Here is a 27701-nt window from a genome sequence, read left to right as displayed (position 1 = left end):
GGGTCTTCCAGCCGTGATCATTAGAAGTTAATCTATTCTCAGAGCGTTTTTCATTTATTTAACTCTTGCCCAAGGGTTGCTCGTTCACTCAGAGACAAAGGCGCGGTCCTGCAATCACTTGCTCACGTGACTGCTGGCGTAAGGTGCTTGAGTGCTACAGAGGGAATTTGGCCTACTCTTCCAAACGTGCCAGCATGTCTTTGAATGTGTTGGGAGTGCGCGCACTTTACCCCTCGGTGGTCCCAGCGCTTACCGATTCACGCCAGGAGTTGGCTCACTGACGACCGTTCGCCCACCGCCTTCTCATTCTTCTATCGCTGCCACCATGGTTGCTATTCCCGTCAACGTTACAGATTCCTCCACCCACGTCGAGGACTCGGTCTATCTATCAGAATGTTTGCTTCGTTTAAACCGTATACTCTGTTCATTTACCACATCCCTGGGTTTGATCTTCCACGGAGATCAAAGTGGGCACCCTAAACTGCGTCCGCACAAACCATGGCAGTAGATGCCTGATGCACAAATGGAAGATTAAAAACTCTCCAGTGTGCGACTGTGATCATCCAGAACAGACCGCAGTTGTTGTTCTGCATCTACATCAGCCAAACGAATGAAGATTTACCACACTGCAGATCACAACTGCTCACTAACTCACCCACTCACACGCCCACTTACTCAGCCACTCACTCAGCCACCCACCCACTCGCCACACCACAGGTCTCAACACTATTCGTTATACTCTTTGGTTCTTTCGGTAAAGTCACGTATGAATAAAATAAACTATTCTTTATGCTTCTTCTCTCGCACTGCTCGACTGTAGAATCCCATCCCATCGTCTCTCTCCTCCCTGCCTCCCCCCCACCTTGCGTAAATCCAGAAAGCTACTACAATGACTCTTACCTACTACACCTTCGACAGTGCTGATGGTTGCTGGCTGCTTGGCATTGTTGGGCCTGTGGCTCAGAAACCTTGATTTAAAAAAGGACTGCAGTACTCTTACTGACTGCCATGTGACTAATCCTGGCACACACACGGCCCGAGAGATAAGCTGCCAACCGGGCATTATACGCATTCGACATGAATTACGCATTACTTTAAAAATATTATGCGGAAAAATAGGCGTATCAATATAGGTGCACAGCTTGAGTTGGCCACGACAGTAAGTTCAAAGTAACACTGCAGCTAAAATATGGAGCTCGGAGCTATTAATGCGTACTCACGTTAAGTTGGCATTAAAGAGTCGCACAATGTTTATCGAAATTATTCAGGAATTTTCAGAATTTGTGTGGGATGTTTTTTCTTATCCTCTGGAAATACTTTTTTTTTACTCATATCGTGTTAAAACTGGAGGGTGAATTACTAAAAATGCCCCAAAAGTTAATCCGGATCACTGCATTACATTTAACACGCACACGGCCGGCTGATGTCCATTATCGTGATGTTCCAGAAGGAGGCCCAAATGAAATCTTGGTAGGAGAGTTCTCTATAACTTCATCCCTTCCTCCTGCAGTGGCGAACAGCACGCGGTTGCAGGGTCGCACCTTTGCTCTGCTTGTACAGACAAAAACGATGCTGAATAAAAATGAGGAACGATGCGAGTGAAAAAAAAATCGCCGGTAATGTTCCAGAGTTATCGCATCAGTGATGTTTCTTTGCTTGTGGCATGCAGGTTTCATGAAGGCCCCGTACGGTTTTGGATAATTGTGACACTGTACGTATGTATGTTTATATCTATATAAATAATTATCCACGCCCACTGATGTGTTATTTTCATTTTTTTTATGTATAAAAAGTAGGCGCCCATTTTGAATTGAACAAAAATTGGGTGCGTATAATTATAATTACACATCGTCGATAAAATTAGAACCCACTTGTTGTGCTCCTTCCATTGTCACCGCCGTAGCTCTGAGTCATCGTTCAGCCGGCACGGCATGGCACGGAACGGCATGACACGGCATGGCACGGAACGACACGACACGGCGTGGCACGGCATGGCACGGAACGGCACGACATGGCGTGGTACGGCATGGCACGCGTGGCACGGCATGGCACGGAATGGCACGGCATGGCATGGCACGGCATGGCACGGCATAGTACGGCACGGCGTGGCACGGCACGGCATGAAACGGTGTGGCACGGCGTGGCACGGCATGGCACGACACGGCATGGCACGTATCTCGTCGTTTTCTTCTTTACTTTACGGGGGGTGGGGAGGGGAGGGGAGGGCGACATGCGGAGGATCTGCGCGCTTCAAGTAAAGCGGCTCCTACAAGGTTTTTTGTTTTGTAAATTGAGAGTATTTTGTTTCTGCAGCAAAAATGTCCGTAAAAATATTCAAATATGATTGTGTGCATCCGTTTTGAATTTTTGAATGTATTTATTGACGAACTGATATATTTATTTATATATACGCAGTATATCACAACATCCACACTTCAGATGTATGCAAGATAAGTACGAATACTTAAATATTTTCGCGGTAGCAAAATCCAATGGAATGTGTCAGATCTGATTTCGTCACGTCTCATTAGCCAAAACGTCAGGTCACAACTATACACTGTTTCCCTTTTAAGACCACACACAGCGTTGTTATTTAAAAATGAGTTAAATTGTTAATTCTGCTTTGTGCTCCGCTGCCAACGCAGCAGCAGCATCACCAAATCATCGGATTTGTATTGAGCAAAGTCCCGAATAGCAGCAACACGTCGTATTAAAATCGATTTAAAAAAAAAACTGGGTCATCTTTACGAGTTAACGTGACCCCCCCCCCTTTTTGCGCCCCTCCCCCGCCCGCCCCCCCTCTTTATAGGCAGATGGGCACAGCTAGAGCAGTAACGCTTCTGAAGCGGATTTTGACACGGTTAAAGTATATACATAAATACAGGCGCATATGTGACTATCATAACCGTAGGGGGAGTTTAATTCCTCGTGGAATATTTTCCGGGGTGGCCACAAACCAACCGTGACCCTATCTCCTCCTCCTCCTCCTCGACAGTTGGGGCGGAATATTTTCTGGTACTCAGCTTTGAACCACCGCGCCTGGGTTCGCGCGATCGTAGACATGACTGCGCTGCCCCCTGTAGTAAGAGATGGAGGCAGCGTCAGAATAAAAATAAGAAGGGAAATGAGAGCGAGAGAGAGAGAGAGAGTGGGAGGGGGGAGAGCGATCGGGGGAGAGCGAGATAGAGAGAGAGAGAAACACGGGCTCATTGTGATGTGCGAGAGAAGAACCCAGACGCCTCTACTGATGGAAGCTTCTTGCAGCGCTCTCTCTCACACACACAAATATACAGAGACACGCACACTCGAGTGAAGCTTAATGCATTGATCCACACTGATCAGCTGTAGAAGCAGTAGCAGCAGTTATCACTGTTTTCATCTGCAGCAGCCGCAGCAATATCAGCTGAAGCTGTGACAGCAGTGATATCATCCACGCCATCGGCAGCATCAGCAGCAGCATCATCAGCAGCAGCGGCAATACAAGAAGCAGGGGTATCAGCAGCAGCAGTAGCAGCAACCATCAGCAACACCATCATCATAATCAGCAGTTGAAACAATCATTATCAGCGTTATGTTCAGCAGCTAGAATAGCAGCAGCAGCAGCATCGGCGCTTGGTCGTGGGGTTGCTGTCAGTGACAGTTCACGGCAGATGCCTCTGTCTCGTGGAAGGTTCAGCAAAGAGGGACAACAGGAGGCGCAGGACCGCTCCTGCTGAAGGTAAGGTGATACGGTCACCACGAGCCTAAGCAGGCGAGAAGCCTGGTCAATCCCCGTGCACGTGGTGGGGAGCGGTGGCGCAGTGGTTAGCGCGCTGACCGTACGAAACCGGCGACGCGAGTTCGATTCCTGCTCACGGCCAACAGCGGTGATGATTCTATCTGAAACGGTACTGGGCCTCCCCCGGGTCGACTTAGCCTAAAACGAACACCTCAGTGCTATGTGCGTGAACATCGGCACTGGGAAGACAAAGGCACTACTGATCCACGCCAAATCGCCTGTCGTGCGCCGGGTCGGCTTTCATAGGTGCTACCCGCTAACAGCACTTGCCCCCCGACCGCCTTTGGAGGCTATACGGGGGATCTTTGTCTTTGCAGTGCAACATCGCTGCTCGTAATAAGGGGCGGTGTGTGTGGCTTATTTGCTGCCAAGCAGTTCACACCTTTGTTGCACTGGGTTGGTGTATTAATAGTACCCGCTGCATGGTAGCCAAGGGGATGAGTGGTGGAATTCAAATTATAATTATTTTCTGTTGCTCTGTGTATCCGCGTCTGTGTGTCTGCAATGTCGGGGAGCGCTGATAAGAACCCGGCCTCCCGAGTTCGACTCACGCTCACGGCCAACACCAGCGACGATTGTCTGAACCGGTCCTGGGCCTCCCCTAGGTCGACTCAGCCTCAAATGAGTACCTGGTGCAGATGTGTGAACATCTGCACTAGGGAGACAAAGGCGGCCAGCCACTCCTTCGTGTGCCGTGCCGGCATTCATAGAGGTACTCGCTAACAGTACTTGCCCCTACAGTTTGTTGAGGCTATACAAGCGGGATCTTTACCTTTGTCTGCAAGGTTGCACGTGAGATGCCCAATAGCCCGCAAGAATGGTTATCAGTGTAACCATGACAGCCAATGTGATTTTTATTCCACAGAGATGTGTATGTGTGTGTGGTCATGCGCGTATAAACTGCGAGGATGTCTCACTCCCACAGTTTTACATGCGCGTCTGTGTGTGTATACTCTGCAAGAATGGTGAGCGTTAATCATCGCAGCATTGCCATATGATTCTTTATTGTACAGAGGCGTGCATGGTTGCCGACGTGCAGCTGTGAAGTGAGACGCCACTTGGTGGTATTCACTTACACTATTCAATCTGTATAGGACTGCGTGCATGTAGAGAATGTGTGTATAGAATGTACATTAACGCATTGCACGCACACACACATACACAGGATACATACGTGTGTGTATGCATGCCTCAAATGAATATCTGGTGTAAACATTGCCACTGGGAAGACAAAGGCGGTCGGGCGTGGTGCTGGCCAACCACCTCCACCCCGCACATTTGTGCACCCTGCCGGCCTTCATAGGTGCTCGCGAACAGCACTTGCCCCAACAGTCTGTTAAAAGGCTGTATGGGGGATCTGTGTCTTTGCATGCACATGGAAGCGATGCATTGTAACCATTCTTGTGTATTCTTACACCCATATAATTTATACCGTAATATCATGCATTGCAATAATGTAGAGTATACATTTGTACGTTACAACTAAAACAACCTAAACATATTCGTCAATAACACTGTGCTTTTAAAATGTAAAAAAATGTATAATAGGTGACGTTTCGGGCAATGGCCCTCCTTTACAGCACATAGGCCAAAGGTAAGTCGTAATTAAATACCTAATTAAAATAATTGAATCATTATATTATAATTGTGCATGTGTATATGGTACGTTTGAGTTTACAATACACACAATGCAGTACTTTAAATATTACAAAGTAGTACATTACACGTGCTAGCTACATTCAAGGCTATTGCTCCATATGATCAGGGTCGCTAGTCCACTGCAGTCATTAGCACCTGGCCAGAAGCCGCAGCCAGAGCGAGAGGTATACTGAACGTGGTGTGCCGAGGTGCCAGTAGCCCGGGAGTAGTCGGTGAGTGACACTTGACTGGTTACCGACCCAGACAGACCCTGCTGAGACGCAGCCGCGGGCCGTCTCACATTCAGTGTGTGCTGCATAATCGAGCGCACGCTCGCGTCTCGCTTATTCCGTCGTGTTAATCAGTGGTGCGCATCCTATGCGCGGCGAGTGCAGTGGAAGTCAAATGCGCAGCCCTGCAATGACTTGCTCACGCCGGCGCTGGTGGAAGGGCCACCCACACACGAGTCGTCGTCGTTTGGCGGACTCATCCACGATGGCCAGACGTATTGTAAGGGGTGGGAGTACCCACATTTTACCCCCACCGCACCGATCGGCTGTGCTTTGTCCATCTATGCTGTTGGGTGGACAACAAGCTGCGAGTGCCCCGAGCGTTATGGAGCTAAACCATCACCGCACTGAGTAATGCGAATCTAAAAATATCCGTTGTGGGTAAACACTGCAAGCGGAACTCAAACGCGCAGCTGTTGCTGCACCTGATGAATTCAGCAACCTCCTAACCCACCCTGCACACGACACATAGACAAACACCCCCCCTCCCCCCATGGCATTTAAAAGGCTGTTGGGCAAATGCTGTCTCCCAAGTCCCGACGTTTTATATATCTCACCACACCCAACTACCCATTTGAGGCCGAGTCGACCTAGGGGACGGCCAAAGATCGGTCCAAACCGATCTTGGGTCCTGGTTTGTGTGCGGAAATCGAGCTCGGTTCGCCGGGTTGAGTATGATGACCACGGCACCTCCTGTAACACACAAAGACAAAGATCCCCCTATAGCCTAAACAGACTTTTGGAGCAAGTGCTGTTAGCTAGCGAGCACCTATGAAGGCCGGCACGGCACAAAAGGGGGTGGGTGGCCAGCACCACGGCCAGCCGCCTTTATCTCCCCCGTTCCGATGTTTACAAAGCGCACCAGGTACTAATTTGAGGCCGAGTCGACCTAGGGCAGGCCCAGGACCAGTTCATATAATCGTCACTGGTGTTGGTGGCCTTGAGTGGGAAATAAATTCGGGTCTCTGCCGAGTTCGTAGCGCAGCGCGCTAACCGCTACACTACCGCTCCCCACCCTGTAATGAAGGCAAAGATCCCCCGTATAGGCTGTAACAGACTGCAGTGGGCAAGTGCTGCTAGCAAGCACCTTTGAAGGTCGGAACGGTACACGAGGGCGTGGGTAGCCAGCACCACGCTCGACCGCCTTTGTCTCCCCAGTGGCGATGTTTACACACCGCAGCAGGTACTCATTTGAGGCTGAGCCGACCTAGGGGAGGCCCAGGACTGGTTCAGATAATCGTCACTGGTGTTGGCCGTGAGCGGGAATCGAACCCGGGTCGCCACGTTCATAGCGCAGCGTAGCGCTAACCGCTCCACCACCGCACGCACACACACGCACAGACACACACATAGACACACACACACAGACACACACACACAACACACGCACAGACGCACGCACAGACACACGCACAGACACACACACAACACACTGACAAGACAGCCTTTCTGGCCGAGAGCGCTGCATGTCAATAGCGAGCGTCTCGCAGCCAATGCTAAGGACACTCGAGGGAGAGAGAGAGAGAGAGAGCGGAGCCCGTGCACGTGGTCACCGCAGTACAATCAATTTTTACTATTGCGCAGCACGCGTACAGTACTATGGTTATTATTATTATTCAAAAGTTCCATGAATCCCTCGTGGGTTCGGCGTCTTAGATTGTATTTCTCCACGAGCTTCATTTCGATGCCTCTTCCCTCGTCACATCCACGACGATCCTCGTACCTCGTTCCCATCCCCCCTCGGTCACCCTCCACTCCTTTGTGCGTTGCACGAGTGGCGCCTCCACAGCCCTTCTAATCTACGAATCTCTGCGTGGGTCCATGGGTCTCTGCGTGAGTCGATGGCTCTCTTGAGTCTATGGGACTCTGTGTGAGTCTATGGCTCTCTTGAGTCTATGGGACTCTGTGTGAGTCTATGGCTCTCTTGAGTCTATGGGACTCTGTGTGAGTCTATGGCTCTCTGCGTGAGTCCATGGGTCTCTGCGTGAGTCTATGGCTCTCTTGAGTCTATGGGACTCTGTGTGAGTCTATGGCTCTCTGCGTGAGTCCATGGGTCTCTGCGTGAGTCTATGGCTATCTTGAGTCTATGGGACTCTGTGTGAGTCTATGGCTCTCTGCGTGAGTCCATGGGTCTCTGCGTGAGTCTACGTGTCACTGCGTGAGTCTATGCATCTCTGCGTGAGTCTACGGCTCTCTTGAATATATGGGACTCTGTGTAAAGTCTATGGCTCTCTGCGTGAGTCCATGGGTCGCTGCGTGAGTCTATGGTCTTTTGTCAAGTCTACGGTTCTCTATGCGAGTCTATGAGTCTCTGTATTTGTCTACGGGTCTCTAATCTCCAGAGCCTGCGAGCACTGCATCTTCTTGTTCTCTCGTCAACACGTGCCCGGACCATCCGAGCCTCGCCTCCGCGAACTTGAGAAGATGATCAATCCCCGCTGAAGACTCGATCTTCTTCATTCATGCTCCCTCTCCTTAGAGACATTCCCAACATCCATTTTATCAGTGTGTACTGCGTATTAGTTTAATCGAATACATACAAAAACAGTAATGACTTGGGGGGGGGGGGGTGGATGGTGAAGCGGTGGTGCAGTGGTTAGCGTGCTGCAATATGAACCCGGCGGTGAACCCCAGCACGATGCACGGCCGCAGCTACCAGGAGTGAAATCCGAGCCGATCCGCGAGGCTCCTCTCCTCCCGCTGACCGCCACACAACGAGCCCCGACGAGCCACACACAGCGTGCGCAGGAGACCCTCGATCCAGCCGTAGACTGACAACAAAGCTGTACATAATAACAACAATAATAATGATGATAATGATGATGATTAATTAACTACCTCTTGCTGTTACCGTCGGCCTTTAACTTCCAACTGCCGGAAGGGGACATAACGCCTCTACCCCCAGTGCAAATCGCTTCCATTCCCTCCTCGGGCGAGGCGCACCTATCCAGCCGTGACCTCCGTGGCGTCGTCTCTGTCTCTGTGTCTCTGTCTCTCTATCTCTGTCTCTCTATCTCTCTGTCTCTCTCCACCGTCTCTCCGCTCCCCCTCTCTCAGTCTCCACTCCAAGGGAGTTAATTCCGTCTCTCGCCGTTCGGAAGGTTCACGTGACGCCTCCTGGCCCTCAACATCACCTTTATTTGTTTCGCCGTTTTTATTTTTCTCCAATTAATAACCATCGTTAATGTTCTCAAGGGCACTTCGGAAATGTTTCTCTAATGGCAATCTGAAAGGCGGCTAATTTGGCTGACGGTGGCCGTTCGACTCAATAATTATCCAAGATGTAAGAAAACCTTCTTTCATCATCATCATGCTTCCACATATCCCTAGGCTGTGGGTGCAGTGCACGCTGCGTTATCAATCATGCATATCTAACACGTGACGCACAGCCCTGGTGTTAATCTACTGCTGGATGGAGGCCCCTTTCACGCCCCGTGCTATTCGAGTGATCATGTTTCACCACACTGGTCATGGCGAGTTGGTGAAGGCAAGGAATATAAACGCGGGTGCAGAGAAGTACAGTACAACATAAAAATGGATTTGACCACAACTGAGTATCTGCTGCCCACCGCATAGCAAGAGACGATGGAAACCCTGTTTCTGCACGGTGGTCGGCCATCCAAGCACTACCCACACTTTAGCTTCGCAATTGCACGAGATGTGATGAGATCTACATCACGGGACCAAATATGATAAGAGGGTTTTTCCCCTTTTTTTCTGGCAACAAAGAAAGCTGTCTCTGGTGTGGACCAATCAGTTTCAAGGACAATGCCACATATATTATCAGAGTATGTTTTTGTTTGCATTCTGACCACAAGCATTGTGGTTAATGCAGACATGATTCCTTGTTAAAGGTTTCAGTTTGGTGTTTTAACATCTTAACACCTGTTTTGTTGCCAGAACAAAAAGGGGAAAACCCTATTATCATGTGATGAGATCGCACGCATTATGAGCGATTTGGTCCACACAGACACACGGTAAGGTATATACTGGACTGCATAAGTGCTGCTAGATTGAAATAATAATGCAATAATGTACAGGCTTGTGTCTTCACTCCAACGCTGTCCTCTGGACAGTCCGGTCCCTTCACCTGATGAAGGCCACTTGTGTTGTGGCCGAAACGTCGTGATTTATTGTTGTTTTTTTTACGTGACTTTACCGAATAGAACCAAAGAGTATGTTGTGTAAGTGTGTTGCAGGGTGAAGGTCTCCCCACGTCATGTCCATTTATCTGACCATACTTCTCCACGCTGGTTAGTGCGGGTTGATCCTTTTTAGAAAGTGAAAAGCATCGCTCTGCTCAGAATGCAGTCCCACGCGTGTCATGCCACACCTTCATTTATAATCTCGGTGAAAATGGTTTTGAATCCACATGTTTCGTGTTCGGTGAAGCAGAATTTTGAGGCCGTACACAGGCGTGAAACGCATCGATGGTGGCTTGCAAAAAAATATAAAAGTGGGATTGGGCAGGACGCTTCGTGGCTCGAAAGAATGACGGCCGATGGTGAAACATGACGACGGGCGGGCAGCCAAGGTTGGGCGAAGGCGCCAGGGCAGGACGTCCACCACAGGGATGGAGCTATCGTGAAAACAGCCTCGCGTGCACGCGCTAAGGTGGACCGTAACTCTTTGCGGCAAGACCGCGAGAGATAACGGCAACTTCGGGGGGGGGGGGCGGAGATCGGGGTCAACTCAGCAATAGATCGAACATGACTGACTGACGATAATTCCTGCACGATGAACGAATGCCAAATAAAATCGACTCTGCCGTGTGACCTACCCCCCCCCCCCCCCCCCCCCCATTCTCGGCTCAGCCTCGGCATCGCACAAAAAGGACTTCGCAATGGGGTCACTCGTAAAAGCAAAACACACATTCGTGCGCCGTCTATTCGTGGCATCTACTGGGGCCCACGCGTTAACAGAACCCCTATTCGCCCAAACCCTCGCCGGAATCGCCTGTTGCAGCGCACGCAACACGCTCGTGGGCTCTCCTGCCACGAGGGCGATCAGAATTTAGTTTTGCCTCCTCATCCTCCTCATCCTCCTCCTCGGCGACGGCGGCATCATCACCATTATAATTTATCCGCCATTAAGAGTGAGTGAGTCACCGTCGGATAACGGAGCCGGCCGTCGGAGGTCGGGTTCAGAGCGATTGTAAAACAACGTGAGCCCTACCGCTCGATGTGCCCTACAGAGTCATTAACGTACTCTATGCGCATGGCGTTCAGAGTCTTCAAAAGATATAAACGACGAGTTACTTTACCATTGTAACTCTCTCCAGCCACGTACAAGTGCTGCGTTGAGAATGTAAGTATAAAGGTATGCTGCAATAAATATAATAAACATGAATATTACATATGACCGGAGCACCATGAACGCACTCGATCTCAGCAGATCGGTGTGAAGGCTCAGCTGTTGTGCTGAGCCTGGTTTGTGTTTTGAATGGGAGACTGCCTGGTTAGTACCAGGTTGTGTAAGATCGAGGTTGCGATGTGTGACCAGGAGTTGGTGGTACAGAAAATGTATTCTTGAATCGATGAGTGTGGGGGGCTTTTGAGTTCGACGTACTTTCGTTACCTCCTTGTATGCATTGGGTTTTCTCCGGTTTCCCCAGTTTCCTTCCACAGGAAGCCAACCACTTTATATCATTGATTTAATTCACAATAAAGTGTTTCGTTTTTAAAATCAAATACTTTCTGTAACATTTCACACTCTTCAAAGGAATAGGCCAACATCCCAATATGCCGGGACCCTCCGGTCTCGAGACTCCTTGAAGCTTTTGTGAACAAATAAAATACTAATATTATTAAATCTACCGGACATCTGCGAAAAAAAGTTGCATAGCTCATCGGATTCCTCCAGTCTTACTAAATATGACAATTATAAATCTGCATAAAGATGCTCGGTCGTGCCTTACCAGCTCTCCGGTGCGTTTTCTGATCGTTACCGCGTGTTGCTCGGCACGACGTCCGACGTTTCGCTCCACGCGCCCGGAGCCGCATTCCATTTCTGACGAAGCTCGGCTTCGCTCCCGTTTGCTCGGAGCCGCTCAGGGAACCTTCTCGGGGAACTGAAACCCAACATAGCTCCCAGCACGCTGACATAACGGAGAACGTGGCCGCGAACCCCTTAAAAATCACTCGTTAATTCAAATGAACTTTGACCGCTGAGCCGCGTTAAATGTGTCCCCCGCGCGCTGCCTCGCATTGCGACGCCGCCTTCTGTGTTTTCCCGCAGCTCGCCAGCGGCCGCACCGCTCCAGGCAGGGGGGGAGGGGGGCCCTTTGATCCGGCGTCGCCCGTGGACCATGCGGCCGGGGGCCCGGCAGCACCTCCGGCCCAGCGACCGCCCGAGCGCGTGGCGCGGTGGCACGAGGGCCCGGGAGCCGCACGCGGCGGGCGCGTGAACGATGAGCGGCGATGGCGAGGCGCTCTTCCTGCGCGAGAACTCCCTGGCGTGGCTCGTCTGCTCGCTGGCGGCCCTCGTCGCCAACGTCTGGGGCATCCTCAGCGTGTCGGCCAAGCAGCAGAAATGGAAGGCGCTCGAGTTCCTCCTGTGCACCCTGGCCGGCACGCACGCCCTCACCGCCACCATCCCCCTGCTCATGTACGCCGTGGTGAACATGCGACGCAGCTCATCGGACTACGAGTGGACCGAGGGCCTCTGCAAGGTGTTCGTGTCCAGCTTCTACACCCTGGCGCTCGCCACCTGCTTCACCGTGTCGTCGCTCGCCTACCACCGCATGTGGATGGTGCGCTGGCCCGTCAACTACCGGCTGAGCAACACGCGCAAGCAGGCGGTGCAGGCCATCATGGGCATCTGGACCGTGTCCTTCATCCTGTCCACGCTGCCCGCCGTCGGCTGGCACGACACGACCGAGCGCTACTACGCGCGCGAGTGCCACTTCCTCATCACCAAGATCGGCCTCGGCTTCGGCGCCTGCTTCCTCACGCTGCAGGGCGGCAGCCTAGCCATGGGCATCGCGTGCACGGGCATCACCCTCTACCAGACCGCGTGCCGCGTACACCAGGCCCGCCGCGCGCCCGAGAAGGTCACCATCACGGTGCCCACCATCGTGGTGGAGGACACCACGGGCAAGCGCAAGTCGTCCATCGACGGCTCCGAGCCGGTGCAGACGTCCCTCAAGACCACCTACCTGATTAGTGTCATCGTGTTCTTCTACGACTGTCTCACCGGCATCCCCACGCTGGTGAGTTTGGGCGGTAAGGGTGGTGGTTGGTGGTTAGTGGTGGTGGCGATGGGGGCAGAGGAGGTGGTAAGGTTACCACCCGTCCTAAATTATCCCCAGAATCGCCATCCCTCTTGTTGAATAGGCACCTGCGTGTATGTGTCTGTATATGTGGTCAATACATGCCTTGCAAAATGTATTTATTTGGTGTTTGAACATCTTAATACCTCCTGTTTTATTTGCCAGAAAGGGTAAAACCTCTTCTTATTTTTAATCATTTTTGATACAGATATCTCTACATCTAGAGCAGCTCAAGCCTCCTCAATCTGTGTGCACCCCACCACTCTGAATCCCTCCCCGTTCATCGATATATCGCTCCATCTCCACATCTCAATCAACTCGAGCCTCCTGTAAATCACGTGGCTTCCGTGTGGACGTGAAGACAGGCGACTTGTAAAGAGGGCCATATGCATAGCCTCTGGCACAGCATGATACGTTATCACCAAAATCAATAGCCATTTGTCATTGAGACGGCCTGCACGAGTTACTGATGAGTACACGCGACCCTTCGATTGCGTGGACAGGAGGTGGTGCATTATGTAAACAGTTTCATTATTAATTTAAAATTTCCCAACTGGCCACTCGCAGTATTCGCTGTGAATATTTTTTTATATCGTAGATCGCAACAATTTACACTCGGGGTTAAAACATATTTAACATAACTTAAGATATTTCATGCGACCTACCGCAGGCGTTTTTGCTCTCGGTCGGGCTGAGTCTCAGAACGAGACGGCATTCTTTTGCTCGGTTATTTCTCACGCCAAAAAAAATAACGCAGTCAGCACTGGATCGTTACGACGATACAGATTTATCTATTTTATTGTTTTACCCAAAATGTTTCAGGGTGGCCGCCACGGTGAACGGTCAGCACACCGGACGTGTAAACGAGAGGTCGTCAGGTCCGATTCGATCTGCCGGCACGGCAGTTGAAACAATGACGCAAGTTTCTTAAATCGCCCCCCACCAACCACGTCAGCGGTATTCACGTGCAACACCACAGTGTCGTCGATGGGCAGGCCGTGGCACGGTGGGGTAAAGTGTTGGTGCTTCCACACACGTGGCCCGCGTGGAAGTCGGCCAAGAATAGCGACCGAGTGGAGCTCTCTCTCAACCTCCCTCGAATTGAGGCCCTACTGCCAGCAGCGGCATGAGCAAGCAGTTGCACTGCTGCCCCTTTGCCTTCCTACCAATTACCCAAAATTCTTCTCTGCAGGCTTTGCGAGTCTTTTTTTTAACGGAATAATCAAGGCTATGCCTGCGGGCGTATAAAATAGGGATTTGCATTTATTTGGCGCTTAAATGCCACTGCAGCTCAAACCGTCTTACATCCACAGAAACCCAATGTGCATCCATTCACTGGGGACTCCAACAGAGTTCAACATCAAAAGTCTGTTCGTTGCATTCATCCTGCATAAAATCTCACGCAGGAATCGTAGAATCCACTGTGTAGGGTTTTGCGCGGTCGTGATGCTGTACGGCTGCCCCATGTGGTTTTTTGGGTTGCCTGGCCTGTCGTCCGGCACCATGTCCGACGTTTCGCTCCCAGTGTCGACAGCATCTTTAGGAATTGCACCGAAAAATCCATCCGGACAACAATGCCGTTTCCTGACGAAGTTCCCGACCCATTGAGAGAAACGTCGGACGTCGTGGCAAACAACATGCGGCAAAACCCGAAAACGCATCGGAGAGATAATTGTAAAATCGCGTTCAGGAGAGCACGCATTTATTTCTTTATTTATTTTATTCTCAGATGCAGATCACTGGTTTGACATTACCCCCTGCGTGGGCCTAAAGTGCCTGGCACATGCACTGAATTAAGATGACTCTCTGTTTTGCCGAGGCTACGCGTGCATTTATGCAGCCTATTCTGTTATGTAGGGAGCTGTGGTGAAGGAGTTAGCGTGCCGCGCGACAAACATGAGAACCCGGATTCGATTCCCGCTGACGGCCAACATCAGTGGAGAATGTCTGAACCGGTCCTGAGCCTCCCCTCGGTCGATCACTATCACGACGCGCTTCAGGCCTTTAACTAGAAACTCGCCTCGGCGTGTAAAGTATCAGCACTGGGGATAGAAAGGCGGCCAGGCGTGGCGCTGGTCACAACACCGTCCGCCTCGTGCGCCGTGCCGGCTATCGACAGTGCTCGCTAAGAGCACTTGCCCCAACTGCTTGTGAAGGCTACACGGCGGGGGGAGGGGGGGGGCGATCTCTGTCTTTGTTTCTTTTTTCATTTGGCAAGCACCACGACACGTGAACTCCCCCGCAAGACTCCAATGCCGAGCACAAAAGGAATTAAACTCGGCACGATATAATCGGCGCGCCGCTGGAAGGCGCTTTCCACACAATGGCTTTTAATGGGCTCCGAAATTAAAATGACGAAGCGGCGCACATTTGGCTGTGCGCAAGTCGTAATGAAGTTCGTGGGCTGTTGCCTTCTGCTGCAAATGCATTAGGGGATGGCTTCCACCAACCCAATCAAGCCATCGGCATGTCGCGCGCGGCGGGGTAAAGTGTGCGCGTACCAAACTCTTCTAAGATATCCGGCCGGCATGGTTGAGCATCCCAAAACACCCTCGTCCTTGACAGCGGCTGAACAGAGCTTACTCGAGCTTAGAGGCCCTTCGACCAGCAGTGGCGTGAGCAAGGAATTGCAGGGTCGCACCTTCACCTCACCATGTAGCCCATCACCTCCACCAACCACGTTGCTCCGAGGACGTCGCACTATTCCACGCACCGCGAGGGGTTTGCACGCCGCAGCGCCCGGCGGGTCGCGGCGAGGTCCGGGGCGTCGCGTACCGCGTGGAGCCTCCCCGGCGCGGCGCGAGCGACGAACCCCGGGGCAAGCTCCATGAGTCGCGTGCGGACGTCCGCCCGGGGAAACGGCCAAGTTGACGTGACGCGGATGCCGTGGATGCCGGCGTGAGGGGGGGGGGGGCACGAGTCGCTTCGTCCGGTGCGCCGCGCGGGGCAAAAGCTCCGTTAAAAAAATAACACACTGCGCGCGATGCAATTATAGCAAAAAAAAAGTTACACGTTAAGGGTTCAGCCCTGCCGTCTCTTGCTTCAGGCCACTGCTGTCGGAAGGGCCTCTACGAGATGGTGCGGTGGAGAGCCCCCCCCCCCCCCCACTAAGAGAGACTCACAAAGTGCAACACGGATAACCGCAGTTAGATCCTGCGTAGCTCTCCGACGTGCGTTTCGTGATTGCACAGCGTGTTGTTCGGCATCGTGTCCGACGTTTCGCTCCAACTGCTGGGAACTTCTCTTAAAATAATAATTCCAGTGCAGTTGGATTTTAATTCAGGAACGGAACTCTAAAGCGGGTCATGAAGTGCCAGACCGCGCTCAATAAAATCTGAAAACGCATCGGAGAGCCTTCCGGCACGACCGCAATAAGCCCACGCAGTGGAAACTCTCTCAATTAGCTAAATACATTCATTTGATTCCATTTTTTTAAACGCACAAGATGAATATTCACGGCATTGCCCAAGCGCGAACAGCTATCCGTTTTGCCGCTCCCCGTAAACAATGCCGCGAGACGTAATTCCGCGGGGCCTTAACCACATCTTGCCGCGATCCGGCAAGCCTTGAAACGGAACGTTTTAACGATTCCGTGATGTACTCCGTGACCGGGGTCATGTGGCGCACACGTGACGGGGCTGACTTTGTAAACGAGAAAAATTCGGCCACTGGAACGGCGTTTCGAGCTGTGTGGCACGGAGGGCTGATCACAATTCACGGCGCTCCACGCGTACACCGCATTTAGCGGGCGTGAAAGAAGCGGAAAGTTGCCTCCGTGACAACAGATCCGTTACGCCGCAGATAATCGGGACTTTCCGGAGTTGACTTTCACCCGGCGGACTGAGTCACCCAAGCCATTAAGTCTCAGCTCGTTTCTTCCAAGACCTGTGCAGGTGTCACGGATTCTAAAGGGCATTAGTGCTGCTCGCTGATATTTGCCCCCCCCCCCCACGCCTTCAACTACGAAAGGTGGTTTTATGCTCCAGTAAATGCCCTCTTGCTCCAACACGTTTCTTTAAGGTTAGGCATGCGCTCTCGTGCCATACATACCCATGTATACATACACACACCGATGAGCACTTGTGCCATTATCAAGCATGTGCCTTTGCCTGCCAAGAGCAGACATTGCTCTCACACACACAGTAATAGCTTCGTGACCAAGCACATGCCCTTATAACCGTATTGAGTGGCTAGTCTCAAACTGCATGCGATGGCCCAACCCAACTGTGGGCCCTTGCTTTCACCAACCGACATTGACCAGTGTGGTAAAGTATGGTTGGGAAAAAAAAAACATGATTACAAGGCATGGAGAGGCCTTTGTCCAGCAGTGGATTTGCAAAGGGGTGTAAAATAATATTATTATCGTGACCAAATCACCCAGAATCTCGAGCTGATTTTAAGCCCGGACAGTGGCTTCGATGGGTGATCCACAGCGCATTGAACACGTGCCAACACGCTGTGGGGCCACGTGGGGTGGCACAGCAGAGGACAGTGCAGCAGAGATGCACCGTTGTACCGCACTTTAACGCTCCCCGTGATATCTTGTATTACCGTCCTTCGTTAAAACACGAGTATAAAAATTGTGCTTGCGCTGCAGGTTAGGGCATACGGCTTCCACAAACGCGTCGTAAAACGGGAGCATTCGTCAAGAGTCATTGAGTTGAATTGCACTGCTATGATGCAAGGATGAGTGTGCAAGGCCAGTAGTGCAGACAGGAAGGGCAGGAATGCCTGTGAGCGGCTGTTAGCAATACTAACAGTCAGAAGCCTTGTCAGACTCATAAAATAATGAAAAACAAACAAGTCGTGAAAAATCGCGCTTATGCATGGCGTGCTTATGCAGCACTTTCCAACCCGCGGTTTGTCTTTAATTAGCGGTCGGGTAAACCGACGGGAAGCTGTCAGGGCATAAAATGAATTTGCATATTCTGCAACAGCCCTTTCGGCTATGGTCTGTGCCTCCCAAGTTTTGTCGCTCAGTTTATTGTGAGGGAGGCCCGTTGAGATGGGAAGCGCTTTTTGTAAGGTGACCCCGGGCAAAACGGGCGACATACGCTGGCAAGCGTCTCGTCAACGTGGCCCGTTTTCAAATCGAGCAACTCCCAAATAGCAGCACAACTTTACACCACAGTTTCGTTCATAATGGATCATCTTGACGAGAGTTATCACGAGACCTCCCCACCCCTCGTCCCACTAGGTGCACTGCTGTGATATCGTAGTGCTGTGGTGGTGCTGTGTTTGTATTGTGATACGGCTCATACAGAGAGCACCATCACCACGAGGACATTGGGAGAGATTTATAACACCTGGACTAATAATGGCCGAGTCATGTTTACGCTGGTACGAACATGCAACGGCTTACGTTTGTGTTATTATGATGGCTTCTAGCATCTGCAAGCCAAAGCACACTTCATTTTTTTCATCGCCTTTCAAACACATTACACGATGTTCATCCAGTGCAATTTACATTGACAGGCATGCCAGCTGGCTACTGGAGGACAAAAGCGATATGGAGGAATAATCTCAACTGCCATATGTTTATTTAAGTAATCGATCGCTCTACCGATTATCGTACAATTAACTTGACTAAGTGGATGAAACGAAAATATTTGAGGGGAAATCGTCCCAACTGTGTTGTTCCCATGTGTGCCGCTGGACGGGAGGTGATAGACGGGCCTTGTTGAAATTCATAATACGTGTTAAACTTGTTGAAATTATTTAAATTATCAGTCGCATCACGCTAAGCCTGGATTTTAGGGGCAGGTGTCAGGTTTAAAGGTGTCTGAGTAACCGAACACAAAAATGTAGTTGATTACAACTTTCGGTCGATTAATCGTAATAATATTCAGTTTTTATTCAGTAGCGTCATTAATTACAAACTGCATCTCACACCGCTTGCACATTAAACAACACGCAGGTGCATTAATATAAAATATATTCAGAGGCTTTCAGCCAACTAATGAGTGTTTATACACGTGGGAGCAGACTGGAGCACTCGGAGAAGCCCCACGCATGCGAGGGGGCAACATGCGATACAAGATGGAACAGATGGAGATTTAAATATTGATTTGATGGAGGTTTGTCCAAACTTGCTTCACCGGCTGCTGGTGGCGCGCCAAGGCATAGCTTCTCGACGCCCATGGGAATGGACTCTCACAATATTTATAAGGTACACAAAAACCTTGCCTTCGCAGTGCTGGATTACAGACGTGCAGTGCCACCGCTACCACCATCATCAGTTCTGATAGTAATAACATTATCAAGTATTTACCCACAGGAAAGCGTCGCCGAATCTCAGGATTCTCTTGATAAGAGAGTGCTGCATTGGGATGTCTGCCCAATACTATTATTGAGTGTTTGGCTTCATGTGGGAAGAAACCAGAGTGCCCGGAGAAAACACACGTGAGAGCGGCGGTACTCAGCACTGCCATCCCCTGGTCGCCGCACCCCACAACCGCGTGTGACAGTCGTCAAGTAACGGTGAATGTCACGCCAAGCGGCGCGAGTGAAGTTTTACTTTGTGAGCATGGCCCACGCAGAGATCCTCGACGGCACTCGCTAGGGTTCCATTCATTTCTTGGCGAACATTTTTAAAATATCGAGATCAAGACATCTTCAAGAATAAAACCGCTGATGCGACTACCCTTTCGTCCCTCTGCCAAAATCCAACACCTGCTGCACAGTAGATACCCGACTTCCACGATCTGCCCAAACAGTTTAGCGCCATCTGCTCTGAGGTCACCTCTTCCCCTTTGGTCGCCAGACTCGTGGAGAATACGCCAAATGCCACCGTCACGGCAACCTGCCCTCCCTCTGTCCTGCGCACATGTGCAACCCAGCGCGACATTTATTTTTGCCAATTGATAGCTAAAAACCCTTACCTGCCATGTTCTCTTCCAGACTTGAGCATCGCAGAGCTTGCCTTGCCATGACATCCGATGGGAAAGTGTCAATTACAGGCAGTGCGGCGCATTGCCAAGATGATGCGTGCTTCAACCGTGTCATCAAAATGTGACAGATGACATTTGAGCAATGGTCCACAGCTGGGAGGAGGGAGGGCGGGAGGGAAATGTAATTACTACGGTAATATTTATTGCAGTTCTGAAAACTGCATACGCGTCACAATGCCCTGCCACCGTACCAAATAATCAGACTAATATTTAAAGTAATTCGCATCGTGCCAGTTTTCTATGTGATGTATTGTAATCACTGTTGGACATGTTTTTTTGCCAAAAAAATAATCAGGATGATTTGCCAGCTTTGTTTCGTGTCTATCACTAAACCTGTGGCTGAGTGTAAATTTGGCAGAGCAGATGTCACCGCGCCGTGAGCTGTACGCACACCGAGATTTGTAGCTGCGAGATATGGAGATAAATCTGCTTGCGCTGGTGATGTACGCTCGCCCAAGCCTCGAGTACGATGCAGAGAACGGTCGGTAAAATCCACTCGCCGACGTTCAAAATATTATTTAACGTTCGTGCATACGAGGACATGTACCTTTATTGCCTGGTGACAAATGACGGCAAGGGGGAGGCAGGAGGAGTTCGTCGGCTGAAAGGACGTTAATCACGCTGAAAGGCCGCGAGACATTTTCGATATTGATTCTATGCAAAAGTGCACACCTGTCGATGTGGCTTTACTCCGCATGGGAGGTGCAGTCTCTGCTGTGGCCGTGATTGCGCATGCCGTCGTGAATTAACCTTAATTTGCCCGCCAATGTGCATTTTTATAAAAATGCAACAATTAAAAGGTTTGATTTTGAGCACACAAATCAACACAATGTGCTGGCTTCATCTGCCGGCGCTGCAGTTGAAACAATACGCAAGTTTCTTAAATGCCCACTCCTCCGACCAAGCAGCGGCATATATGGGTAGGCCACAATCAGTCGGTCGGCAGGCCACGTGCGGTGGTGTAAAGTGTGGGTACGACCGCCTCTTCTGAGACGAGTGGCTAGTGTGGATGAGAAGGCAAAAATATCCTCTAGAAGGGTTCCTTGCAGCTCCCACTAATGGAGGTCCTTACACCAGCAGTGGCATGAACAAGAAATTGAAACGGCTGCACCTTCATCTTTTATAATTATTGCTACTGGTGAAGTGTAACTTCCACCTGGAGTGTCTTACGCTGATCGCCGGCCTTCGTCACCGTCCCAAAGATATCCCGTCCAGCGGTGACGCATCGTAGGGTCCCGATCTATTTGTGCGGCATTCTCTCCGAAACGTTTGTTAAACGTCTCCATGCAAATAGCACTGTGCCGGGAGGCAGCGCTAACAGAAGATTTTCATCGCCAAACGTTTTAGCATTGGCCACACGAGAGATCAGCGGGCCGTATTAGCGTGGCACCGTCAACCCCTTACTTCACTGCTGCTGCCTTTCACCTCCAGCCTAGCTGAACTCAACATTATCTACTAAAATAGACTCCCATGATTTGCTCTCTGCGGATGCAAGGCTAATTGGACTGTCATTCGTGAAATTAGTTTTTTTTTTTTCCAACCTCCAAAAACACAACGGATGCTTGCATTATGCAGCAGCAACAAAATATTGTGATCTACAAGTGCAGCCCTAAAATTATTTGCTTTAGCCACTGCTGGTAGATGAACCTTCCTCTAGAGGGAGCTCGAGAGAGCCCCTCACTTCTAAGTGTATGTTGGCCGACTCTTCAATGCTGGCCAGACGTCGTCTAAGATGTGCGAGTAGTCACACCCTCTACCCCACCCACAACGCCAAGCGTCCAGCAACAAACAGCGTTCTTAAAGTTGTAGAACATTCGGTAGATAAACACTCGTCTTGATATTCTTAGCTCTTTCGGTAAACGTGACCTTACCGAAAGAGCTAAGAATATGAATTACTGCAGTCACGAAAGCTTTAAATCAAAATTTCACTCGTCTTGAATTAAGCACGGTGATAGGAAGCTGGTATCAGCTGGGAAAACAGACGATGGGACCAAATTCCAGAGTCCATTCGTGCGAGCGAAGAAGCATAAATTGATGTGTTTGGGCCTGCATAAATTCGTCCCATTGTTCCATCTGCTGCTCCGATAAGTAGAATCGAACCAGCGTCCACTAGAGAGTCCAACTTGCTAACCATTATACCGCGGCAAACCTACGCAGTATTTCCGCTTATATTCAGCTCGCAGAGATGTGCGTTAAGCTGAAGGAGCGGTGAGCCACTTTACAGATTGAAATTTGGTTTAATGGGCGGCCTCATATCAAAGCGAGGAACTTCCACGGCGGGGACGGCGTCTTTGTGGCGACTGTTCAGCCGGCTCACAAACAAGCCATGTTATTGTTGAATGTCCTCGTGGCTTACGGAGATTCAAGTGCAACGGCGGTCGCCCGCAGTCTTTGAAATGTGCTTTCAAAAATGTTTCCTGCGCGCACTCTGGATTCATAATAAAATAAACATACAGCGGCATCACCACCACGTTCATTTTGATCGCGGCCCGCCTTGAGTTATTTTAGGTGCTGCATTTCATGAAACCTGTCCAAACTTCAGCTTTTCATGGTGCAATGGAAAATCCACCGAATTTATTGCAGCAGCTACCCTGACAGACCTTTCGTGTTCTCTCTCTTTGTTTTCAAGTTCTATGCCTAAAGTCAACGTCCATGGCTCAAGGTCCCCCGTGAAACTCAAAACCGCGGCGCGCAGTCTGCATGAAGTCTCGCGAGATTGGACCGCACGTCTTGCGATGCGGTGATTGAATACTCAATCGACGAGAGTTCACCGGTATTATGTTTCGTGAGAGTTTTACATTGAGGATCGTTAGTGTTCACGGCAAAGGTCAAGAGGTCATCACAGAGGCAAATAACACAAACAACAAATCCACTCAGAACCATCCGAAAAGAATGCAATTAAGCGCTCGTCTCTCATATCCTGGCCCCACAGCCAAAGGGTTTCCCTGCATGGGGTACAAATGTCCAGCAGTGGACATCCCCTGACAAAGTCCTCCACAGCGCATGCTTCAGACAAACAGACGTTCCGTGACCGGCACCTCCAATTAAATGAGCTTTTACCAGCCACAGAAAAATGAATATCAGAATTTAGTCGGAGGTTGGCACGTTGCCCCAACGTCTAGCAGCGGCTCTGATACAGACAACGTCTTTCCCACCCGCCACATGGTTTGCAATCATTCCTCTTGCACCCCCGGGGCTCCTCTCCAAATGCGCGGCTCGCTCCTCACATCGACAAATGTTACCACTGCTGAGTGGTAAGAGAGACGGGGTGAGTGGGGCTTACTTGAACCAACACGTGTACATTGTAATATTAACTTCTCTTCTGAAAGTTATCGACCCCTAGGGTAGGACCCTGGTTCAAGAGCCCTCCATCCTTTAGCTCTCCGATGTGTTTTCGGGGTTACCGCGCGTTGTTCGGCACGGTGTCCGAAGTTTCGCTCCACGTGCCGGGAGCTTCTTCAAAAACTTAACAAATGTCATCAATTCAAATCAGTTTCTGAAACATCGGACATCGTGCCGAACAACGCGCCGTCGTGTGGTGCTGAAAATGTATTTAATTCAGTTCCTGCAGAAGCTCGCAGCATGTGGATGCAAAACGTCGGACACCACGCAAAAAAACAACATGCGGTACAACCCGAAAACACACCGGCGAGCATCCTGGGAGTTTAGAGTTTCAAATCACTGACCCTGAAAACAAGTGGTTTCACTTTTTCACTCGGCTCCGTCTGTTTCTCCCGTTTACATTTTTAATCACGCACATTCAGGAATATTATATCTGGGTCCGATTTTCCTATCCCTATTTCAGCGGTAAAACAGTTACCAAGGCAAAAGCCTGAATTATCTCTCTCTCTCTCTCTCTTCCTGTGTTTACGTTTCGCTGCAGTCCTATATTTCAGCCCGTATCAATTGTTCTTTCCCACTAATTGGATATATTAATTAGTTAATAGCGTGCCCTCGTCCTCTTCTCAAGGGCAGTTGTCTACTATCGATGTGCAATTCACATTGAACGGTTGTGGTGGGGGTTTTTTGTTTAATGTTCTCGGTCTGTAAATCCATCCTCTGAATTGAGCGTAAACACACAGACACGTCGAGAATGACGAACATCACGTTTTTTTTTTAACTGAGAGGGGAAACAAGAAGGATGCTGCCACAGTGGTGTAACGGTTATGAGCGCAATGGACATACAATGCAAAGGTCAGACGTTCCATCCCATATTTTTGCACGGCAGGTCAAACAATGGGGCAAGTTTCTTAAATCTATACGGCAAAAAAACTAATTTCTAACAGAACTGCGTTTTGTTTTTAGTTTGTTGCCCATCCCCCGCACCTCCGATGAGCACGGTTGGCTACGTACGGTGCGAAAGAAGTTCAACATACAGACAAATCCCCCAAGAACTCTGTCCACCCAGTAGTATAAATGGATAACACCGCAGTAATTGGATCGGCAGTTCGCATATGGTGGGGTACAGTTCGGGTACGCACGCCTCTTCCTGCTGAAATTCCACTGAAAGCGATTACGCGGAATTTTCTAAATGGTTTCCGGTTAGCGTTCAACGACGTCGGTGTGGATCAATGTACGTGGTTGTATTCGCATGTTGTGACGGTGTTAATGCGAGCCCCTCCAACCGCGAGATGTCGCCACATTCCCAACACGGTTTTAAAACGTGAACCGACTGTTGAATCGTATCGCGACTGTTAGTTGAGTCGCAAAGAAAGTGAATTTCTTACATCTCCAGCATCGAGATACGCAACGAGCAGAGGGCCGTACCGAGACTTGTGTAGAAGGTGCAGCCCGGCAATTACCAACTCACGCCACTGCTGGTGGGAAGGCCTTCCAGAATCAGAATATGTATTCATACTGGAGGAATCCAATGAGCTTTAAAGCTCTTTTTCACAGATTTCCAATAGAGGCCACTCAAAACAGTCCCCCTCTGAAGCGCATTTGGTCTACTTATTTCACCTTGGCCAGAACGTCTTGGAAAAGGTGGAAGTACTTCCACTTTACCCCAGCACACACACACACGACCTGTAAATTGTAAACTAACTGCGTCGTTGTTTATACTGCTGGGTAGATAGAGTCTGTGGGCCGGAGAGGGTGAGGGAGGTTGAGAAAAGCTGCACCGTTGGTCTTAGCTGCAGCGCCGGAAGCTCGAATCCAACCGGCGACCTCTGGATCGCAAGGTCAATGTGCTCACCATCACACGTGGAAGTCATCCGCGTGCTGGTGTATGAGAGAGTGTGGTGCCACATCCTAGGACACCACTCGCATTTGAATAATGACGGTGGGTGATCAGGTGGTTGGGCAGGGGTAATAGCCAGCATTTTAATATTCTCCTCCGTGCTCTTTGTTTTTAAAGCGTATATTACTTACATTTCACATTATATGTTCAATGATTAATTAAACCGCGAGACGCGTTTTATATTGTGGCATATTTATCCGATATCAATCTTCGTGACTCTATTAAAACAACACATTCCATATTCGCCCATCGCACATTTTTTTCCCTCCTGTCATCTAACTCTATCAAGTAATTTAACCATCATTTTTTTGGAAAGTACACAGTCTTCACTTGAGCTATTCATTGCAAAACAGATGTGATGTGCCCAATCAATTTCCTTGAAATGAACATGGAAGGCAGATTAATTGGATAGATACTGGGGCACACTACACTGGCAGACTTCATAGCAATCTCGTGGGGAGCGACTGGGATTTGATTTTCTGTGTCGCTTCTGCACCTAGCAAAGAGGCAATTCCCCGCCCCCCGTCCCACACCACGTAACTGCACTCACACAGCCATGGGTACACATCAATTATTTATCCACCACATGCAGTGGCACACCCTGGTCCTCTGTGCTAGAGAGAATCTCGTGGGTGTAGGAGGAGGAGGAATGGCCATGGGGTCAGCCACAGGCCTCTCGGCTCTATCAGCTAAAAGTGTAGCCCTTAAATATCCTGCTCATACCATTGCTTGTGAAAGAGGAGGTCAACATACACTGTAGAGAGCCCCCAATGTATAGTGCGTTTTGGCCTACTTCCCAATGTTGGCCAGGTGCCTTGGAAGGGGTAGAACTACTGTAACCACACTTTATCCCATTGAAAGCAACCCGTCTATCAACTGTGGAGGAATCCATTTATGCTGTTGGGTGAACAGGGGTGGTTGTGGTGGTGGTGGGGGGGATGTTTTAGAAACCCGACCCATTGTTTCAGCTGCCACGCTGGGAGATGAATTTGAACCGGTGACCTCTGGATTGCGAGTCCGGTGTCCTAGACCATTACACCACAGTGGCGCATCCCATATATATCAGATCGACTGTTACTGTCGAGACGTGGGGGATGTGAAGGGGGGCTCGCTTGGGTCTTTGCCTGCAGGGACCCCGAGGAAGGGAGCTGGCTTGGCGGGTTTGCCAGGAGGTACACTCGGGGTTGATGCCAAGGGGAATATGCTGAAAAGTGTCTTACGCTATCACATTTAACTTGGCCTGCGGTGACACACGCCTGCAATTAAATATTATCTCACGTCGTGTTTTCATGTTTAATGAAACCATAAAACACATGGTCTATCGAATCCATCGATACCGATCTTTTTGGCTCTATTAAAAAAGAAACGACTTTTAATGCCCATCCATTAAAAAAAAATTGGACCTGCAGTCATCTCGCTGTGTTAAACAACGAGACCCGACTGAATATCTTCTTTAAAAGCGGTAACATTTCCCCCTTGACCTCCAAGCGGCCTGTGGATGGCGCTGAGATTGTGTCCACGAGAGGCCCGCTTGTAAGGTGGCGAGTTGCCTGTCGGAAGCAATGCATGTAGGGTGTCTTCTGACGCCCCCACGCGTGCACAGCTTTGAGAGCCACTTCTTATCGTGGGCTCTGTGTGTGGGTTTTTATCCAGGCGCTCCAAACTCATCTCACGCACCAAAACTCCGCGCGTAACAACTGGCCACACATCGCGAGCAGGAATCCAAACCTTTTGTGTGTCGGTGATGACTGGAGATCTGTGAAAACGAGCTTCATAGCTCATTGGATTCCTCCAGTATGAATACATATTGTAATTCCGATTTTGACTAAAACGCTATAAGAGCCCGTTGGAATGTAACACAAGAGGAATTTGTTGTCCGAGCGGGCTTGGATAATCATAAACAGCCCTTTTTGTCCACTTCACTCTGCTGGCCAGTGTGGACTGGCAGAGGTGGGGGCCGGTTGAGAGATCACTCGCCGCTAATGCGAGCCATGGCCAGGTCACCAGGTCACCAGGCCACCAGGTCACCAGGCCACCAGGCCACCAGGTCACCAGGTCATCAGGCCACCAGGTCACCAGGCCACCAGGTCACCAGGATAGTCCGACAACTACCCCCCCGCCACCAACCCCACTCCACCCAGTATGCTCAGATAAAGTGTTCAATTAAAGACGAAATAATGCATCACTAAGTGGCAAATTCAATCAATCCGGCGTCGGCATCAACAAATATCGCGCGCTTTGCCGGGACACCCGCGTCAACGCTCACAGATGATGTTTGCCAAGCGTGCGTATAATTAAAACACGTGTTTTTCCTGGCCAATAGTTTTATCTGAAGCCACCAGTGAGGAGGAGCCTCATCGGCCAGAATTTGTTGGCATTGTGTAAATAACCGTGACAATCTTGTAAGCGTGACAATCTTTTCGGGTGGTGAAGGGTTAATGACAGGCATAAAGCTACCACGTGGCCTAACCCAAAAAAGATTGAGGGGTGCGTGTGTTTACACGGCAGTGCCAAAATCCAGAGGCGCCGTGTGGAT

At 50.1% G+C, this 27701-nt stretch overlaps 1 protein-coding gene across 1 annotated transcript in view; it reads left to right on the top strand.

Annotated features, from left to right (window-relative positions):
• Positions 1-3166: 3166 nt before the first annotated feature.
• Positions 3167-27701, top strand: part of LOC116946896 (putative G-protein coupled receptor 162) — a 39682-nt gene continuing 15147 nt past the window's right edge. Inside the window, exons 1-2 of the mRNA XM_032962146.2 lie at positions 3167-3718; positions 11944-12916. Coding sequence (XP_032818037.2) covers positions 12116-12916 — 801 coding nt within the window. The 5' untranslated portion in view covers positions 3167-3718; positions 11944-12115. The remainder of the gene's footprint in view (positions 3719-11943; positions 12917-27701) is intronic.

The sequence above is a fragment of the Petromyzon marinus genome, chromosome 28 (assembly GCF_048934315.1).
Source record: "Petromyzon marinus isolate PM22_M1 ecotype Great Lakes invasive population chromosome 28, UKy_Petmar_22M1.pri1.0, whole genome shotgun sequence".
In the NCBI taxonomy this organism is placed as follows: domain Eukaryota; kingdom Metazoa; phylum Chordata; class Hyperoartia; order Petromyzontiformes; family Petromyzontidae; genus Petromyzon; species Petromyzon marinus.
The sequence above is the reverse complement of the archived record's forward strand: the minus strand, read 5'-3'. Positions and strand labels throughout refer to the sequence as shown.